The 22355-nt window shown below is 36.6% G+C and overlaps 1 protein-coding gene across 1 annotated transcript in view; it reads left to right on the top strand.

Moving 5' to 3' along the window:
* The first annotated feature begins 3031 nt into the window (after positions 1–3031).
* Positions 3032–22355, top strand: part of LOC141337968 (NACHT, LRR and PYD domains-containing protein 3-like) — a 28059-nt gene continuing 8735 nt past the window's right edge. Inside the window, exons 1-9 of the mRNA XM_073843541.1 lie at positions 3032–3090; positions 4004–4108; positions 9032–9116; positions 12480–12675; positions 12758–14588; positions 14726–14896; positions 16684–16854; positions 19782–19952; positions 21813–21986. Coding sequence (XP_073699642.1) covers positions 3032–3090; positions 4004–4108; positions 9032–9116; positions 12480–12675; positions 12758–14588; positions 14726–14896; positions 16684–16854; positions 19782–19952; positions 21813–21986 — 2963 coding nt within the window. The remainder of the gene's footprint in view (positions 3091–4003; positions 4109–9031; positions 9117–12479; positions 12676–12757; positions 14589–14725; positions 14897–16683; positions 16855–19781; positions 19953–21812; positions 21987–22355) is intronic.

Below are 22355 nucleotides of genomic sequence, written 5' to 3' on the forward strand. Positions count from 1 at the left end.
GGTGAGATATGTACATGAAGACAAAGAGAGTGGTTTGTGGAAGATTATTGAGAGGTTTATTCATTTTGTTGACTTCCACAAAAAGACCGGAAGTGAAATATCAGAGATGATTAAACTAGCACTAAAAAACAATGACATACCATTAGGGGACTGTAGAGGACAAGGCTACGATAATGGAGCCAACATGTCAGGGAAGGTGAAAGGCGTACAGGCACACATTTTGAAAGCCAATCCACTTGCAACATTCTCCCCCTGTGCATCCCATAGCCTCAACCTGGTCGGTGTGCATGCAGCCGAGTCATCTCCTGAGATCTCTACTTTTTTTGGCTCTATCAATCGGTTGTACAATTTTTTCAGTGCAAGCCCAGAGAGGTGGTCAATCTTGAAAGAAAAAACAGGCTGCTCTCTACATCGACTGTCTGACACTCGATGGAGTTCCAGAATTGCCAGTGTTCGTGTGGTGGCATCCCACTTGCCCTCTGTCATTAAGGCAATAGAGTCTGTTTTGACCACATGTAATTTGACCAGTGAAGCCAGGTCTGAGGCAAATGGACTTAAGAAGTACTTTACAATGTTTGATTCCATCGTCCTTCTCACTGTGTGGGTGAAGGTACTACAGTGCATTGAGAACAGAAACATCATCCTTCAGGCAGGAGATATTTCTCTCGATATTGAAGCAGCAAATATCAAAGCACTTTTAGATGAAATTCAGGGCATCCGGGATGAATGGCCCTCCTTGCTGGCTGAGGCCTCCCTAGTTGCACAAGCAATGGAAATTCCTGTCCAGTTCCACAAAGCAGAAAGACGAAAACGTAAAAGAAAACACATGGCAGATGAAAGCTCTCAAGATGATACAAGTGAAGACAGTGCAGAGATTGTTTTCAAACACAATGTCTTTTTCATTGCACTTGACAGCATCATTAGTCAACTCAGCACAAGGTTTCAGACCACAGCAGAAATATGTGAGATGTTTGCTCCTATTCTGAAGCTGACAGAAATGAATGAAGCTCAGATAGTTAAAGCAAGTCAAACACTGATAAGAAAATACAACAAAGACCTAACACCCGAATTTGAAAATGAAATCCTCCACCTGAAGTCAGTATATTCTGCAACATTTCCATCTGCTCTGCTCCCATTTGAGCTTCTTAATGCCATCTTTAAGATGCAACTGCAGAGTATCTTTGGAGAGGTTTGCATTGCACTTAGAATTTTTTGTACTTTACCAGTAACTGTTGCAGGAGGTGAACGAGCTTTTAGCAAGTTGAGACTAGTGAAAAACTACCTGAGATCAACTATGTCTCAAGATAGGCTGAACAGCTTGGCACTTCTCTCCATTGAAAGCCAGCTAGCTAGGAAATTTGACTTCAAAGATCTAATCAGTGACTTTGCCAACATGAAAACTCGTCAGTGGGCTTTGTAAGTGAGATGGTAGCATGCAGCTTAATGCTATAAATTCTCTTGTGTCAAGGATCTAATGTCCAAGTTTTTACTTTTTGTTTAGCACTTTATGTTTTGGATTGCTTGACTGAAAGTGTTACTTATTATATTAATATCTTGCTATGTTAATAGTTTCTTTTTGACCCTCTAAAAATAGACTAAAAATAAATAAAAAATAAATAATTGTAAAAAATTAATCAGTCTTGGGTGTTTTATGAGGTGTTGTGAGGGGCCCACCCGCTTGGTTGTGTGACCGGGGCCCAACATTTGGTGCTACGCCCCTGGGTGTGGTATGGGATGGCCTGGATGAGTGTCTGATTTCCCGGGCTGAATTTTTGTCCCAGTCAGCTCCTGGACACACCCCAAAACGGATGAGTTTTGAAGTTTTGAGATAAGAGTAGGCCTACTGAGCCCTCACTGCAGTGAACGCGCACCGTTAAACTAGACTTGAGTGGCAACGCGTGCTCAGCACCGATCACCTACAAAGGCTTACAAGGAAAATGAAGACGTAAGATCGGCTGTCGTCGCTGTTAATCGTATTCGATATCTGGGAACACATGCAGCTGATGACGCCGAATATTTAAGCAGAGACTGGAATTTGTTTTGTATTCGTACCACGTGACAAGGAACAGGAGATAGGAAAAGACGGAGAAACTTTCAGAACATTTCAAATAATTATACATTCTCTTCCTAGTGCACAAAACTGCACGTAAGTTTTAATACCTCCTCCATTACAGCTATTGGCGAAACATCAAGAATGTGAATAGAGTACTATCATTTATATTCCGGAGAATTAAGATGTTTGAGATTAGTAGTAAAGTTTTGAAGGTTATTGATATAAAATATGAAGTTTAGGCATATTAAATAGCGTTACTGCAAAAGATAATACATATCTGTATGTTGAACCCCCTTCATTTTCTCACTTTTATTTTGGCTGTTGCTTAATTATGCTACGTCGAAAGTATTTTTAAATCAAACCGTTAGATTTGGTTAGACTGAAGAACCACAATATACAGTAGTGAAGCATATAATCAGCTGCCTGTGACTAAGCATTTAAAAGTAAAAGAGTTTGTGAACATAATGACAAAGGATTATAATTTTTTATTTGAGGAAACATGAGTGTAAGTACACCGCAATAGAGAAAGTAAAGTCAAATGTATTTTTTTATAAATTGCTATATAAAATCGTGGATATGTATGCAAACCGAAGCAACGACAAGTGTTCAAATTCAACAAGTTTATATGTGTGCCATTTATATGAAAATGCAATACTGAAAGTAAATGTAAAAAGTCTTGAACACAGCTGTCATACAGTATTTGTTCCCAGCATAGTTGTATATTTTTAGGGTTGTGAGAAGATTGAGTGATGTCTGTTGTTAATCTTTTAAAATATAGTGATCACAGTACATGTGTTCTATTAAGTTTGTTGCATATTTTATTTTTAAAGCTCCGGTTTGTTGCTAACTCAACATTCTCAATTGTTCATCATTTATCACTCTGAACTATCATGCTATCCATTTCAGTAACATATCTGAGCAGCTGATTGTCTTCACTGACACCAGTGCTGTTGTTTGCATTGTCTGTTTGGCTGCAGGATGTCAGAAGAGAAAGAAAAGGAGTCTTCATCTGAGATGAGTCTCTCAGAGAAACTGAGGTAAGACTGAGTCTGTTTTTAGAGAATAATTTTATACACTACTTAAGTTCATTTGTTTTTTGTCTTATTTTCTCATTTATTGTCTGCACTAAAGTTCAATTTAGAACTCCCTATAAATGTTTTTGTTGCAGGTGAAAAATAGCTTAAAACTGGTCTAATTAATTTACAGGAAAATTTATCACAAATAAATATTTAGATTCTGATTAGTCAGTCGGCACATTCCTATGACTGATATTTTCTTATAAAACTATTTGCATTATCAGACCAATCCGGGTATTTCAAGCAGACGATTATTTCATGTCTCATGTGTTGTACAGTATTTCATGCTGATACTTTTTTGTGTCTCTTGTATCACAGCAAGGTCTTGCTCTCTTGTTTCTGATCTCTTCTCTCGTGACAGCTTGCGTCTCAGTTTCTGCTGGATGTACATCAGTGTGCACATTTAGTGCAGAGTAAACATCAATAATGTAGAATTGTATTACTTAGAACATATAAAAATATGTCTTGCAGTCAGGGCTTGACAATGGCACATGTATTGTACAATGCTTCCACCATGACTGTAAACGTTTTGGGACTTTACATCACACTAAAGAGAATGAAGTAACATCTACTAGTAATGGCAAAAAATGACAGTTGGAAAACAAGTAGCAGGAAAATTTAAAAAATAAAGGCGTTTTATGGTGAAATTAATGTTGTGCTAGTTGAGGAACTAGCGCTTCACTTGGCTGTTTACCAGTTTAGATTCCATTGTAGCTGACCTGATAAGTTTTTGGGATGAAATCCCAGACCAAGACATAATTTGAATTGAACTGAACTGTAAAAACCATTTGACACATTCAACCTCTTCAAGTAAAAAAGGGGAACCCCCTGTAATTAAGTGTTATTTTTCTCTGTCTGTTCTTTGTGTCATTAGTGTAATATCAGGTTCAGATGTGTTCAGCTCTGTGTCTGCGAAGAGTGACAAGTCAAGAGAAGAACCACCGGGATTCAGTGAGGAAACACCATCGTTGACCATAAGGTATTTTACATCAGAGCGTTGCATTAGCTAATGTCTTTACTGTGGTAAATGTGATAGAAGTTGACTAAATAAAACAATAGATTGCAGAAATGCTGCCTGTTAACCTTTACTGAACTTAGTCTGGAGCTCCATAGGTAGACACTAAGGGACAAAACTTTACCATTGAAGAACTCCAGGCAACCAAACATAAATAAATCAATCTCTAGATATGAGGAGGATAAAATCACAGCTATAATGGAATCAATCACATGAAATCTTTTCTAGTATAACTTAAGTATCTTCTAATTTTTTCCTTTCTGTTCTTTGTTATCAGTTTGAGATCAGGCTCAAATGTTTTCCCTTTTGTGTCTGTGAAGATTTGGCATTACATTGCACTGTTAGCCAATTTTACACTAAGGTTTATATGATAACTTGACTGGATGAAACAATAAATCCCAGAATAAGATGTCTGAAAGTTGTTCTCTTTAGTGAGCTCAGTCTTTTCAATAATACAATTACACAGAACGCCACTAGGTGGCATAGATTTGCAATGTAAAGACAAAACAGGCAACCAAACCTAAATACAACAATAATGAGAAAGACAAATCAGTTATACTGAATTTTATTATATTAAATATCTTCAAATTACACTCAAGTGTGTGTGTGTGTGTGTGTGTGTGTGTGTGTTTTTCTCTAATCTGTTTTAGTGAAAGACCAGGCTCACATGTGTTCAGCTCTGTATCTGTTAAGAGTGACTGGTCCTGCGATCCTCCACCAGACTTAAGTGAGGAAGCACCATCATCCCCCAAGAGGTATTTCATGTGTTTTACATTATATTCCCGTGTAAGCTAAATATCTGAACATGATATATTTTAGCTGCTTTAGAGGTAAGACTGGGTCCGTTTTCAGATAATCATTTTAAACTCTACTTAAGTTTAATTAATTAGTTTTTTTTTGTCTTATTTTCTCACTTATTGCTACAGCTTCACTATAGTTCAATTTAGAACTTCCTATAAATGTTTTTAGACCGTTGCAGGTGAAAAATATCTTAAAACTGGTCTAATATGTAGTTTAAAGGAATATATATCACAAATAAATATGTTTATTATGTGGCTCTCTAAAACATTAGATTCTGATTAGTCAGCTGCCACATTACTACATCTGATATTTTCTTATAAAGCTATTTGCATCATCAATAGCAACAGATTATAACAGACCAAGCCGGGTATTTCAAGCAGACACTTATTTCATGTCTCATGTATTGTATTTCAAGCTGACGCTTTTCTGTGTCTCTTGTATCACAGCATGGTCTTGCTCTCTCATTTCACATCTTGCGTCTCAGTTGTATTGAAAATTAAACAAGCAGCTGGATATACATCAGTGTGCACATTTAGTTATACACTAAATGTGCACACTGAGCTGCTTGTAAACATCAAACACAGGGCTCTGAACCGGTTTAAGGAACGAAAACGAAAAACGAAAACAAATGACATTAAACAGGAACAAAAACGAAAACAAAATCAATTTTAATCGTTCTGAACAGAAACAGAAACAGAAATTCCAAATTAACCGGTTAATAACGGTATTTTTTATCGTTCTCTTTATTATATCAATTTGGCAGACCAAAAACATGAATTCAAATTGTGTGCGCAAATGAGACGGTGACGCATACACCGTGAAATGCCCGCGAAGCAGACGTCATAAGCAGAGCCCTTTCTGATGCGACGAGCTTAAGGTTACCAAGCACCTGCTGTTTCATGTGCAAAGGTATGTTTAGGTTTAAGTTATTGTAACCTAATTAAAACTTGTAGTTAAAATTGTCTATTGTTTTTAGTTCTCTTTTGTTTGAGTGAAAATAGCCTATAATAGGCTATGCATATTAGGTAAGGATTAATTAAGTCAACAGGTTTTTATCGCAGATTAAGCCGTGTGGTCAGAATGTGAAGCGGATGGTCTTGAAGGGGCTTATTTCGCTATAGTATTATCAAACAAGAAAATTGTTTAAAAAAATGATTAGCTCATTTGTAATGCGTTTCCAGGCACGGCCGTAGCCAGCTATGAGGTCACCGAGGTCTGGCCATTGGTCATTTTTGTATATTCAAAAATAAAATGCCAAGCTCTCTGAATGATTATTAAGCCGTTTAAACCACCTCATATCGCATGAGTGTTTGCAATTCATGTTGATGCGAGAAGCTATAGCGCAGTGAACGGGGCTTGAGAGCGCGTTGAGTGAGAGCGCGTGTGCAGCCTCCGTTTGTTGCCAGATCCACCTATTATACGTGTATTTTTCCAATTTAGTGTGACACTTTGGGACGTTTATAAAGTGGAAAGTTGAACGTTAGTGTTACTGATATATTAATCTTGTTTAAAAAACACAAGCTTTGAACTTATTTCGGATATCTTTTTCTCTCTTTTTGTAATTGCTTGTTTTTCGTAGCAATATCTGGCAACATTGTACTTTCATAAAAAAAATCTTCTGACGCTAGGCTATATCAAAGACTATAGAATACCATCTTACCATTTTACCATTCTTAAAAGGACTTTGGCTATATGTAGTGCATTTGAGGGTGTTAATATAGCACAATTTTTTTAACACCTTACTTCGGACCGCGCTAATTTTCAAACCCTGGTTGTGAACTCGTTTACTTTCGGTTTTAAAGACAAGAAGTTCAAATGACACGAATACGGAATTTGGTTTAATCATTTGTAAACATAATGCCAAACATGTTATTAAAAGGCACACACTATCTATCTATCTATCTATCTATCTATCTATCTATCTATCTATCTATCTATCTATCTATCTATCTATCTATCTATCTATCTATCGTGCTGTGCAATAAAATAACGTTATTAACCGGTATTTTTTCTAGAAAACCGTTCTCGGAACGTATTGTTTAATGAGGAACGCAAGAACAGAAACATTATAATATCGATTCTGCTCGGAGTGAACCGAATGGATTTTTTTTCCGTTTTTAAGCCCTGATCAAACATGCAGAATTTTATTACTTAGAACATATAAAAATATGCCTGGCAAACAGGGTTTGAAAGTGGCACGTGCAGGGGCAGACTGGGACAAAAATTCTGGCCGGGAAATCACACACTCATCCAGGCCATCCCATACACCCACACTACATTTTGAATCCACAGACAACAAAATTGTTTGTATGGCCATCATCATCATCATCACATAAAAAAGGTTAAAACCTTAGGCTGTGGCCACACAAATAATTAAAGGTTATCTCATGAACTTCCATCTCTTCATTTTCCCTGACATCTTTCTGTCTCTCATGTGTGTTTATTTTTTCACTAACTTTCTTGTACCTGTCACTTTTTTCATAAACACATCTCCACCTTGTTGTAATACAACCACCTCATTGTAATTTACTTTGTACATAGTATAGGCCTACATTTATTTAAGTATTACATTGGAATCATGTTTTATTGTTCTTATCTCTCCTAAATGTCAAAATTATCACAATAATTGCTACATCTTGAATATATCTTTATAGAAAAATCTTAAAACTGAACATGAACCACTAGCATGCTGGGGCATGTTTTGTCCTAATGAAAATTAAAGTCCCCCTGAAATCAAAATTAAAGTTTTTTGGATTATAGTATGAATATATTAGCCTTAAGGTTATCTATAAGCTAGTGTGCTTCAACACAAAAACAAAATTTGCGTTAACAAGATATGGGCATTCAAAACTTAGTCTCGTCACTTCCGCCAATATGAATCAACGATTTTGATGATATCACCGTGCACTTCAGTTTCTCATCTAACGCTCTCAAATAATCGTGTTTTATGATGTTGTGCAGGGTGAGAAACTAGCGCTTGACTTGGCTGTTTACCAGTTTAGATTCCATGCAACTGACCTGATACGTTTTTGGGATAAAATCCCAGACCAAGACATAATTTTAATTAAACTGAACTGTACAAACCATTTAACACATTAAACCTCTTTAAGTGAAAAAGACACACCTCCTGTTATAAAGTGTTATTACAAAAACACGGCTATACTAGAATTAATCACTTCAAATCTTTTCTAGTAAAACTTAAGTATTTCCTATAGTATTTTTATGTTTTTTGTGTCATCAGTTTGCGATCAGGCTCAAATGTATTCCCTTCTGTGTATGTGAAGAGTGACAATTCCTTTTGCATTGCTCTGCACCGTTAGCCAGTTTTATGTGATAACTTGACTGAATAAAACAAGAAATCGCAGAATGAGATGTCTGATAAGTAGATTTTTCTTTTTAGTGAGCTCAGTCTTTTTAACAATACAAAATACTCAGAATGCCACTAGGCAGCATAAACTTGCCATGGAAAGACAGAACAGGCAACCAAACTTAAATACAACAATAATGAGAGAGACAAATCTACAGTTATACTGAATTTTATGATATTAAATCTCTTTAAATTAGACTCAAGTGTGTGTGTTTTTTCTCTCTCTCTGATCTGTCCTAGTGAAAGTTCAGGTTCACATGTTTCCAGCCCTGTTTCTCTTAAAAGTGTAGTCACTTAATCCTCCTCCACCAGGCTTAAGTGAGAAAACACCACCATCCTACAAAAGGTTTTTAATGTGTTTTTCATTATGTTGGTGTGTAAGCTAAATATCTGAACATAATGTATTTTAGCTGCTTTACTCTTCATTGAGCTTCTTTCCAATAATATAGTTACACATGCTGCCACTATGGGGCTTATGAGCATTTTCTCTTGTCAGAATGAACTCTGATTCAGTTGAATCGCAACCTTTTGCAATTTGATAATTGCATTGAGCTAAAGAAATTCCATGAGCTAAAGAAAAAAAAAATGTAACCCAGACTCTATACTTAAACAATGTTTTCAGCTTGTACAGCAAATATGTTATTTTGTCTTTGTTAAGAAGATGCAGGAGATATCTACAATGTTTTGCCTGGAAATCTCAGTATTTCATTTCTTAACAGGTTTCAAAATGAGTCATTCGATTCAGACTTTCAGACTGGCGGGAACCAAAAGAATTTCAAAGACAATCTCCTGTTGATCTTCCAGGTAGGAAAAAAAAAAAGAAATTTCGGAAATGTTTAACTACAATTTATCTTAAACAAATAGGTTATTGAACAAAGAAATATTGAATTCAATTACCTCTCCTTTTAAGAGGTCATTAGAATTTGGATGAAAGAGTTGAATGATTATGTATTTGGTTAAAAATAACTACGGCTAATAAACATGTCTGTCTTTTAACTGGATTTTTAAAAATGTATATTTTGGGAACTTTATTAAGGTCCTGTGCTTACTATTAACTAACTATTAATTTGTTTATCATGAATTTGTTGTAAACTGTTTTTTTTTGTTTAATATATAAATAAATAAATATAGTGTCAATGTAATTCAGCTACTATTAAATTCTTGTTTGTTGAATGTTTGTATAAAATCAATATAAGGTTTTGTTATCATACTCATATTTGTGAAAAGAGCTCTCTTGCTCATGTAATGCTGTTTAATTTTATATGATATAATACAAAAAAAAGGTTTCAAGTGTTTTTTTTATTATATTTCATAATATTTGGCCTTTTTTCAAATGAATATTGGTGATTTTTTTTTACACTATTCACTATTCAGTTCTGACTGGGCACAGCAGGATCAAAAGGAAAGCAGGACGTTTTACACCCTAGTGTTTAGGATGTACTGAATTTAGTGATATCCCCACAGTTGTGGTTTTGGCTGGTTTTGATGTAAAACCCAGAGTCCTTTTAGTCTGTGACCAAGACAATACCGAATACAAATTCCATTGAGACCAAGACCTTCAAAAATAAATGGTCTCCAGATCAAGAACGGTCTCGAGTTCTTCAACACTAATGACTGGAGAGGAGAAATTTAGATATTTCTGCCACATTGATGGGAAAGGAGGAGAAGAAGAGAGGCATTTTCTCTTTGATTAACCATGGATTGGAGGGGGGGTAGCAGTTGATGTTGCAAAAGACTTCAAGTGAAGTCAGCACAGAGGTGGTTTTGGAGGGAGAGGGCTGCTTTCGAAGAGGTGTTGATAGGATGCAGGTTAGCAGGATTTCATTTTCTTGTTTGTGTTGTTAGTATTGCTTGGAAACAACAAAAATGTACTTGAAAGCACTTGTTAAATGTGGCAAAACACTTGTGGGACAGCTCCATTTAGGTGCAGTAATGAGCACATACAAATAACAAATAGCTTGTTTTTAGCCATTGGCTATTATCGAATTACAAATGAATGCAGCCAAAATACAAATAGCTTTTTCACTTTTTGGACTTTAGCCAGTGTGTGGTGTGTACATTTGGGCATAAAACAACATATGCAAAGTTACAAATCTCAAAGTCCACTCCAAAGGGAGAGATTTAGTTTTTAAAAAGTCCCTTTTCAAGAACTACAACGAACGGCTCAGTTGGACTGGGGATTCGCCTAAGTTTACCGATGTATTGCCACAGGTTGTCTCAGCTTAAACTAAAGAGTCCGCAAACTTCTCCGGAATCCATGCTTTTTTAAATATAGAAAATCAGATAGAAGTCTAAACGTCAATCAAAAATATTTTCAATGCACAAATATCAAATACAGTGTATCTGCAGAATTGTATATATCAATGTAAGGCAATTTATGACCCTTTTTAAGAGATGCACAAGTAAAATGAACACAGTATGAGAGGGGTTAGACAATGTAGGATATTAAGCCATAAAATTACATGATTTTCAGTTCAGATGTAGGTTTTCACACACACAAAAAAAAACTAGACAATGGCATTTCAGCCTTTATACAATTAAAAGGGATAAATCAAGAATATTGTTTATTATATTTATGTAAAACATAAATATTACTGTCTTAATTGTTTAGATTTTTTGAAGGCACATAAACGTCTTTCTCATTTACAACTCTGTGGTTGCTGCATAAAAACATGGGTCAATATAATATTTGCAAAACATTGACCACAAACAGCTGAAAAATCCAATAATGACTGATTAGAAATGCAAATTCATTTTCTTTCAGAAGGTGGCGCTTTATGAGCGCTGAAATATTACGGTTTCCCTAGTAACGGCTGTACACAAAGCAGCATTAACAAAGTTTATCGGGTATGAAATGAAAATGCCAACAACACGTTTCTGAGGACAGTCAGTTCCCTTCAGTGACATTCATTTAAAGACATCTGTGCTGAATTTTGACTTTGAAACATGCAGCGCGCATATTTATTCAGTGACATCATTACCTTTTCTTATACTATTTCACATATTTAAAACTTTCTGTGGCCTTAAATTTGTTACAACTAAATTGAGGAGTTTTTAAAGGACCTGAAAGAGTTCTTTATTTTAAGATAGTCCGTCAGGCAGGTCATTTAAACATTTTGGTAGCCCGACTGGAAAATACAATAGCCCCGGGATGTCGGGCTAGTGATTTTGTGAGCCCTGTAGAGCAGGGGTTTTCAAAGTGTGGGGCGCGCCTACCCAGGAGGGCGCCAGAGCATGTCAGGGGAGGCACAGGGGGGGGGGGGGGGGTTATATATTGAAAATATACCTTATTGAGTTTAAATATTGTATATGTTTTTATTCTATTTAAATGTTTTTAATTAAACGAAGCTAAAAAAAAAAAAAAAAACATCAAAAACAAGAAAAAACATTTTCACCCAGAAGGCTCTAGCTGTGAATTCACTTCTGTTTGGCAAGCCCTCCAATGCAGGTGTAAGTACTGTGACGGCCCGTCCAGCAGACGAATCCGGCAGTCGCGAGAATGTCAATGTAATGTAAACACGAACATTGACTAGTTGATCATCCGTGCACATTTGCCCTTAATGCATCCTAGGTGTATATGACTTTATTCTTTCAGATGAATGCAATCGGAGTTACATAAAAAAAATAATCCTAGCTCCCCAAGCTTTTGAACTGAAGGAAATATACGAGTGTTTCTCTCCATCAGTCCAAAACAAGTCGATCCATAATAAAAAAGAGTGCCTCACATGGCTCCAGGGCGGTCGGTAAAAGCCTCCTTTAGCGATCCAATGTGTTTTTGTAAGAAAATGATCCATATTTAAGAGGTAAGAATCACTTTAATCTAGTTTGCTGCTTTGCTGGTGGAACACGGTCTACGCTGTTTGCCAATCACAACGCAGTGGAACTGCTAACCAATCTCAATACATTTGGTATTTCGGCAAGTGGAACCCGGAACTAATCGAGCCATTTGTGCCAGGCTGGCGAGGAAGCTAGTGTAATAATGTGAATTATGTGAAAAAAAATTATACGTTTTTTGATCCACCAAGCATGACAGCATGTTCAAGTACACCCCCAAAACAAAATAAAGACTTTGTAAAAGAGCATAATTGGACCCCTTTAACCAAACACTTAGACACTCTCCAGCACAGCTTCCACTGACTAACTGCTTTAACTTTTCTTGCTTTGTAGGATCTTGAGAACAAAATGATCCCATTTCTGAAAAACGAGCTGGAGAAGTTTAGGAAAATATTACAAAAAGAGAACATCCAATACTTTGCAAAGGACTTCAATGAGAATAGATGTGATACCAAGGAAGCAGCTCTTGATCTCACACTGAGCTTCCTGAGAGAGATGAAGCAAGATGAAGCTGCTGAAACTCTTGAAGGTAGGAGTCTCTACCCCTTCTCATGTTGCCTCAAATACCTCTTTTCTGATAAAAATATCTGCATTTTTACTCTGGTGTTTAGATGAGCTGATCTTCATTCATCAACTAAAATGTAGCCTAAAGAAGAAGTATCAATGTGTGTCTGAAGGAATTGCAAAGCATGGTGACTCTACACTTCTGAATAACATCTACACAGATCTCTATATCACTCAGGGTGGTAATAAACACATCAATACTGAACATGAGGTCAGACAGATTGAAGTTGCTTCCAGGCATCATGAATCACAAGAGATACAGGTTGAATGCACAAAGATGTTTCAAGCTCCTGAACAAGACAAGGAAATCAGAACTGTACTGACAAAAGGAGTTGCTGGCATCGGAAAAACCATCTCTGTGCAAAAGTTTGTTTTAGACTGGGCTGAAGGAAAAGAAAATCAAGATATCAGGTTTATATTTCCTCTTCCATTTAGAGAGTTGAACTTAAAGGAGAAAGAAACCCAAAGCATGATAAGTATTATAAGTCAGTTTTTCCCAGAGACAAAAAGACTGAACCTTACCAGAAGGAATCGGTACAAAATCCTTTTTATCCTTGATGGTCTGGATGAATGTCGCCTTCCTTTAAACTTTGATGGTAATGAGACATTGTCTGACGTATCATCACCAGCCTCTCTGGATGTTCTCCTAACAAACCTCATTAAGGGTAATCTGCTTCGTTCTGCTGTCATCTGGATCACCACCAGACCAGCAGCTGCCAGTAAGATTCCTCCCGACTGTATCAACCGGGAGACAGAGGTCAGAGGGTTCAATGATGCACAAAAGGAAGAGTACTTTAAAAAACGGTTCACAGATCAAAATATTGCCAGTGAAATCATTGATCATGTAAAAAAATCAAAGAGTCTTTTTATCATGTGCCACATCCCAGTCTTCTGCTGGATTTCAGCCACTGTTCTCCAGAACATTTTGGAGGAGAAAAAAAAATATGGTCTGAAAAAAAATCAAGCAGATGATGCCTCCAAAACACAGCAGGAACCAAGTACTGAAGACATTCCGAAAACTCTGACACAAATGTACACACACTTTCTCCGCTTTCAGATCCTGCAAAGCAGACGAAAGTATGATGGACAATATGCTCCAGATGTTTCCTGGGATAAAGATGCCATCCATTCACTGGGGAAACTTGCATTTCATCAGCTGGAGAGAAATAACCTGATCTTCTATGACACAGATCTGGAAGCCTGTGGTATTGACATCTATAAAGCATCAGTGTATTCAGGCATGTGTACTCAGATCTTTAAGGAGGAAACGGGGATCGTTCTTGGTACCATGTACTGCTTCGTTCACTTGAGCATTCAAGAGTTTATTGCAGCCCTTTATGCACATCTGTTTCTGGACATCAACAAGAAATGTGTGTTTGTTCATGACTCTGCTGAACAGAAAAACAAAAATGAAACCATGATTGATTTGCTCAAGACTGCAGTGGACAAGGCTCTTGAGAGTGACAATGGACATCTGGACCTTTTCCTTCGCTTTCTTCTTGGTTTGTCACTCCAATCTAATCGACTACTCTTAAGGGGTCTGTTGACACAGCAAGATGGCAGTGACCAGAGCAAAAAGGAAATAGTTCAGTACATCAAGCTGAAATTAGAGAATAATTTGTCCGCAGAGAGATCCATCAATCTGTTCTACTGTCTGAATGAATTGAATGATCAAACTCTGGTAAAAGAGATTCAGACCCACCTTAGTAAAGGAAGTCTCTCATCTTCTAACCTTTCACCTGCCCAGTGGTCTGCTTTGGCCTTTGTGTTGTTGACATCAGAGGAGGAGCTGGAGGAGTTTGATCTTCAGAAATTCAAGAAATCAGACGAGTGTCTCATTAGATTATCGGCAGTTATCAAAACTTCCAAAAGAGCTTTGTAAGCAATTTATATACATTTTGTCATGTTATGCACTCATCCTAAAAAATGCATTTTCTTCATTGATCTATAGCAGATTTGGACACCCCTTGTTGTATTTAACAGATGTATTACATGTCTCTAATTCTATGTTGCAGGCTAAATGATTGTCACTTAACAGACAAAAGCTGTCCGGCTCTGGCTACAGTTCTTGGATCAGATACCAAACTGAAAGAACTGAATATGAACAATAATAGTCTACAGGATTCAGGAGTGAAGCATCTCTGCACTGGACTGAGAAGTGTAAATTGCAAATTAGAGATACTGAGGTAAGTTTTGTGACAATGCCGTGTTAAGCTGCTTAGTCTGCAACAGAAATGAGGGCAGAACTGCTTTGGCTCAGTGAAAGTTATAGTCTTTTCAGCATGATCTGTACATTCCAGGTCCTACCACAGCATTTCAGTAGGGTTTAGGTGTGGGTTTAAGTAGATTTTCATATGTGTAGAGTTTTAGATAAATAAACCCTTGTAAATACTATAAACTGGAGATTCTCAGGTGAGTTGAGGTATAAAAATTTAAGGTCAATGTGCCTTTTGTATTCAGTTGTCAGTTTGCTTTGCAGATTACTTAACATTGATCAAAATGTAAGGAACTTTATGGGCAAACAATGTAAAAGTAATTTCTAGATTAATCAGTCGACTGTTTCATTCCTGTTCTAGACTTTCAAACTGTAGCATTACTGAAGAAGGTTATAAAGCTCTGGCTTCTGCTCTGAGATCAAACCCTTCACACCTGATAGAGCTGGATCTCACAGGAAATGATCCTGGACAATCAGGAGTGAAGGAGCTCAGCGATTTCCTTCAGTATCCAAACTGTCACCTAAAGACACTGAGGTAAGACAATACAAAACAAGTTTAATGTAGACGAGTTGTTTATAGAAATGTGTGTGTATATTTTTACTGGTTCAATGCAATCACTGTTGTATTAAAGAACAGTAAATTCAAGAAAAATCCATAAAGAAAAACATAATTTCAGTATCACCGACTTTGGTTAAGAACTAAATTGAATCCCACTTCTGCAGGTTTTTGAGTCCTGCTGCAGATGAAGCCTGTCAGTATGTGAGTGGAATTGTGGGTAAAAACCCATTATTCCTGAGAGAGCTGAATCTGAGTGGACGTGAACTAGGAGACTTGAAACAACTTTTTCCTCTACTGCAAGACAAACACTGTATACTCAACACACTGATGTGAGCATTTGACTGCATTGATACTAAGATTATTGAGTGGGAAAAAGAAAACTCTGGAATAGTGAAGATCTGTTTTCTGTTGGTAAATTCACAACACAGATTGTAAAAACTGAAGTGTAGAAATGTAGATAATTGAAATTACACATTAATATGCATTTGTAAAGTTACATTTTCAACTAGAATACCAAGCATTTTTTAGACTTTCAGACTGCAGTATTACTGAAGAAGGTTATAAAGCTTTGGCTTCTGCTCTGAGATCAAACCCTTCACACCTGATAGAGCTGAATCTCACAGGAAATGATCCTGGACAGTCAGGAGTGAAAGAGCTCAGTGATTTACAACTGGATGACTCCTGTAAATTAAAGACCCTCAGGTGAAAAACATTAAAATATTTCAAACTGAACCACAGATGAAATTGGCTATATGAAACTAGATTGAGAAGTCAACTAAACCAGTGTGGAATAGGAATTACATGAACTAAATTTAGCTCCAATTCAGAGAAAACAAACAGACACAAAACAGAATTTGTGGCAATAATGTAAAAAAACTTATCTACTTCCTGTAGGTTTCTAAAACATTCTGCTGCACAGGAAGCATGTGATTATCTCACTGATGTTTTGGGTACAAGTCCTTTACTACTGAAAGAACTGGATCTGAGTGAAGATAAATTAGGAGACCTAGATGGGGAGAAACTTTCAGTTCTTTTGATGGACTCTCATAGCAAAATAGAGAAAATAATGTGAGTAATGCATTTATAACTTTTGTTTATTATTATAAAAGACTGTCAGTGACGTGTGAACAGATATGAAGAGCGGCTGGTGTGTACTAAATATGTGCTGATAATAAATAATGTTCTTGTATTCTGTTCAGATTGAATTATTGTGAGCTGACAGAGAAAAGCTGTTCAGTCCTAGCTACTGTTCTTTCCTCCAAAACCATCCTGAAAGAGATGGACCTGAGCAACAGCCGTCTGCTGGACTCAGGAGTCAAAGATATCTGTGAGGTATTGAAGAATCCTGTGTGTGAACTGAAGATACTCAAGTGAGTACATTTCACCATCAGCTACACTCAACACCACAGCAATGAGATCGGTATCGCACATTTGCTGATATGGGAATATTATATATTTTTGAATCTCCTCCAGAAGTGGGAAGAATGTAAGATTACAAGTTTTGTAAAACTAAAATGAAAGAGTTCTTCTTAACTGCACTAAAATAAAAGCAAGCACAACTGGAAAACTTAACTAAACTCAAACAGCTGATATGAAAGTGAAATGTAAATGGATAACGCAGTATCCATAATATGCTGAATATTATAAAATATGACATTCACATCTTGTTTCCATAAAACCTGAAGAACTAACAAAAGTGTATAAAAGTGTTATTTTATTGTTTGTAGACTTTCAGACTGCAATATCACTGAAGAAGGTTATAAAGCTCTGGCTTCAGCTCTGAGATCAAACCCTTCACACCTGATAGAGCTAGATCTTACAGTTAATGATCCTGGACAATCAGGAGTGGAGGAGCTTCATGATTTATTACAGGATCCAAAATGTCAACTGAAGACACTGAGGTAAAATAATAACATTCAATAGTCTTAAAGGTCCACTAAAGTGCAGTGAAACATGCAGCCTTATTCTATGTGGTGACATAATTTTAACTGAAACAGGAACATACCGCGCAGCCCCACCCACTTTTTTTGACTAACCAATAGCGTTCCTTTTATAACTGCTCAGGCCAGAGCCGTTGAGCTCGGTAAAGTCACATTTGCAAGCTTATGACAGCTACAGTCTAATAGATTACCCCATAGATTTATTATGAAACTCTTATTCAAACAAAATAGTGATCATAAACATGCTGAGGCTGTGTAGTTTAAAGGTCCCATATCGTACACATTTCTGGAGGTTTATTTTATTTGTTGATGTCCTTAAGAATATATATTTGCGGTATAAGTGCCAAAATCCATCTCAATATATTTTTACAGCTCCTTTTTTAGGAGCTCTGTCAAAAACAGGTCGATTTTGACCCATCTAATTAATATTCATGAGCCTCTCTTATGATTGGCCTGTTGTTTTCTGAGTGACGCACAACCAGGCCAATCACAGGTAACTACGGTCATGTATGCTGTAAGCGTAAGCGAGCTCAGAGCAATAGAGAGAGCTACTCAACAGGATATTTTAGAATTATCATTAATGTTTTTTCTTTTACAAACACCGAATGCAGTAGGCTACATAACTGTTGCTTTAGTAAAGCCCCTTTCACAATGCGCGCTGATTCTGGAAAATTACGGGAACTGTGTGAACCAAAGCCAGAACCTAAAGGCAGTGTTGAAGTAATGATGCACGTTATCAAGCGACTCTTCACAACGAAAAATAACGTTACGTGCAAAGTGGAATGAAGCAGCGATCATCAGGCAGAGCCAGCTCCTCACTATCAGCGCTGAAGCACAGTTTGTTCAGGTTAGTTTCAGTTTAGTGAAGCGTACGCGTCGCATTACATCTCACATCCAAACGTCACATGTCTTTATGGTTTGTGTGTAAAGCAAGCACAGATTCCGGAAAACAACTGTGAATGAACCAAATTAAACAATTCCGGAACAAATCGTGGGACACATTATGCGTGTATTTACCGGAATCGCTGTGTGAAAGAGGCTGAAGTTGACGTGCCGCTGGTCTCTTATATTAACGTTGTTCTGAAGCCTGTGTAATGATCATAGCTTGACATCTATCGACTGAACAGGGTTTTCTCGACTTGTTTTCCTGTTGTTGTTGCTCAATGGAATGGATGCGTTGTTGTCTGGGGGTTTGACAAAAGGAGGGTGGGACGTTGGTTTGTGACTGAAGGCGGTGACTTGAGTCGATCGGACGTCACATCGTTACGGAAGTCATAGCTGCTCGTGAAAATGAACAGCTACTTTAAGCAGGCTGTGTGCAGTTTACTGTGGATTGACTGTTTTGAAACTCATATGGTAGTTAGATAGCCCCTAGACCGTAGTTATCATGAAAAAAGCCAGGAAATTTTGATTTTGACGATATGGGACCTTTAATACATGCTGACTCACACATATGATCTGCTCCGTGCGATGCATCTCTGGACCGGAACCAAAGTCTGGAGTAGGCTGTGCACGCTGTTGTGGTTTGTGTGACACAGCGTAAAACCAGATCTCATTTGCCCCAATGGAAAGCAAATTTACACTGTCTGAATCGTTCCCTATCGTCTACATGCCATTCACCATACAGAAAATAGTAACACTGTGAACAAGTATCCGATGTCAGCCGCAGCTTCAGCGTCTGTTTATAGTGTAGGGACGATATGGATTCTAGATAGCATTTGATTGGACAGAAGGTTTGATGGGAAGCTGAAGTGCAGCGTGATATCATCAAAATTGTTGATTCATATTGGTGGAAGTGAGAGACTGTAATGCTCATATCTTGTAAACGCAAATTTTGTCGTTTTTTTTGTAGCTTACTAGCTTATAGATAACCTTAAGGCAAACATATTCATACTAAAAGCCAAAAAACTTTAATTTTCATTTCATGGGGACGTTAAACTTGTTTTAGCTGAAAGAGAATTAAACTGTCAAAAAATTGTAAAAGCTTTGGAATGATTAAAAGCCTAACAAGTTTATGAAAATGAAATAGAGTATATATCAGGCAATGTCAGTATATTTCCTCTTTCGTCAGATTTTTGGGTCCTGCTGCAGATGAAGCCTGTCAGTATGTGACTGGAATTGTGGGTAAAAACCCGTTACTACTGAGAGAGCTGAATCTGAGTGAAAATGAACTAGGAGAGACACGAGTGAATCAGATCGCTGCTCTACTGCAGGATAAACACTGTAAACTCAACACACTGGTGTGAGTATTTCTTTTTTTTTTTACAAAAATCAGTTCCCAGGAGTCATTTAATAGTAGCATCATGCACTCATGCACATTGTATTTGTAATTGTCCCTCACCTTTTCAACATTTTAGGCTGTGTGATTGTGGTCTAACAGAAGAAAGCTGTTCTGCTTTCGCTACAGTCCTGAGGTCAAACTCCAGTCTAAAAGAGCTTGACATGAGTGACAATAATCTGCAGGATTCAGGAGTGAAGAAACTCCAGACCGGTTTAGAAAATACAAACTGCACACTGGAGAAACTCAAGTGAGTTTAATGAACCCTTTGTTTGGTTTAAATATTATTATTGCCCCTTCGTTAAAAGTTAAAGAAAAAAATTAAGTTTATTTGATGTATTAAATTATTAAACATGTTCACTGACATCAATTTTATATAATAGATCTATTTAGATTATAGATTTGGTCATTTTAAACCTGCTTTCTCTAGACTTTCAAACTGTGGTATTTCTGAAGAAGGATATAAAGCTCTGGCTTCAGCTCTGAGATCTAACCCTTCACACCTGATAGAGCTGGATCTCACAGGAAATGATCCTGGACAATCAGGAGTGAAAGAGCTCAATGATTTATTACAGGATCCAAACTGTCAACTTAAGATACTGAGGTGAGACGTGATGAAATAATACAAAATAAATTATATAATAATGATATAATAAATGACCATTCCTTTGTGCTGCTACAATGTTTTTTGTTAAATGTTCAAAGAAAAACTGTTAAGATTAACAAGAGCTTTCATTACATTTCGTTTTGTGATAGAATGCACAGTGAAGTGAATCCTGCTTCATCTTCCCTTCTCCAGGTTTTTGAGTTTTGATGCAGATGAAGCCTGTCAGTTTTTGACTGGAGTTATGTGTAAAAACCCGTTACTCCTGAGAGAGCTGAATCTGAGTGGACGTGAACTAGGAGACACACGAGTAAATCAGATCGCTGCTCTACTGAAGGATAGACACTGTAAACTCTACACGCTGATGTGAGTATCTCACAACATCTCACATGTCATTTAACTACTAGTAATGTCACAGTAGGTCATCATTCTAATACAGCTTCCGACCTTTTTAAAAATATTTTATTGCCTTTATTCGTCTTTATTAATGTTAGATAATAAATAAAGTAGTTTGTTCAGCTTTTTTTTACTATTACTAACAGTTGTAACTTTTGATTTTTAAAACTTGTATTAGTAAGTGTTTAATTTAACATTAAGATGTCATTGCTCGTTGTAAGTTATGTAACCTTATTCTAAAGTTAGTACAAAATGAACAACAGACTAAATGCATTTGAACAAACCAAGGGTGCAATTGCATTTATCTTGAATTGACAACTTTGTATTCAATAATGTTTAACTTATTGGAATTTGTGAAGCACTTGTAGTTGTCAATTTAAAATGACAAATTAATGTCAAACACAGCAAACAAATCCTTATAAAACCTTGAATGATTATCATAAATCTGACCCTTTTTCTTTCTCTGTCTATCTTCAGCCTGTGTAAATGCAGTATTACAGAGAAACTGTGTTTCATCCTGACTTCAGCTCTGAAATCAAACCCATCGCACCTGAAAGAGCTGGACCTCAGTGAGAATCAGATAAAAAACACAGGAGTGAATCACTTTTGTGGCGTACTGAAGAATTCACATTTTAAACTGGAGAGACTGAGGTGATGTTCACATACAAAAATCAAATTGATTGCTTGAGCACTCTAAACTAAAATACTTTATTTAAACAGGCAAAAATATAGCTGTTTGATCTTTTAAGATTTAAACTCACCATTTAAAGACAAGGTTAATTTGCATACTGTTTTTAAATATGGTTAGTGCATTATAGTTGCATTTTATTGCATATTTATTATTATCCATTATTTTATTGTAAATATGTAACTGTCGCTTTACATGCAGTGTCAGTGTTTTCTCTGCACTACAAAGGTGAATATTTGATACTGATTTGATATTGAGTAAAATATCCCCCTCAATTCAAGGAGGTAAATTTAATGGTGGACTCTGGTCTGGACTTTGTTTGACAGAAATCAGGCATTGTAATAATAACTTAAAATAATGTATTATATATATATATATATATATATATATATATATATATAATGAAAAGGCATATGTTTTAGATTTTCAGACTGCAGTATCACTGAAGAAGGCTATAAAGCTCTGGCTTCAGCTCTGAGATCAAACCCTTTACACCTGACAGAACTGGATCTCACAGGAAATGATCCTGGACAATCAGGAGTGGAGGAGCTTCATGATTTATTACAGGATCCAAACTTTCAACTGAAGACACTGAGGTAAAATAATAACATTCAGGGTGTAAAGGAGCTCAATGATTTACTACAGGAAGAGTAATGTTCATTAAAGACCATCAGGTACTGATAACCTTAAAATATTTCAAACTGAACCACAGATGTGAAATGGACCATTATGGAATAGGAATGATTAAAATTTTATTGCAAGTCAGAGAAATTAAACGGGGTACAACAGAATTTATCACATAAATAATTTTAAAACGCAAATGATCTAAATACTCTTCCTGTAGGTTTTTGAAATGTCCTGCTGCAGAGGAAGCTTGTGAGTATCTCACTGAAGTTCTGGGTAAAAGTCCATTATTACTGAAAGAACTGGACCTGAGTGAAGATAAATTAGGAGATTTGGACTGG

Source organism: Garra rufa, chromosome 7, assembly GCF_049309525.1.
Source record: "Garra rufa chromosome 7, GarRuf1.0, whole genome shotgun sequence".
Lineage (NCBI taxonomy): Eukaryota > Metazoa > Chordata > Actinopteri > Cypriniformes > Cyprinidae > Garra > Garra rufa.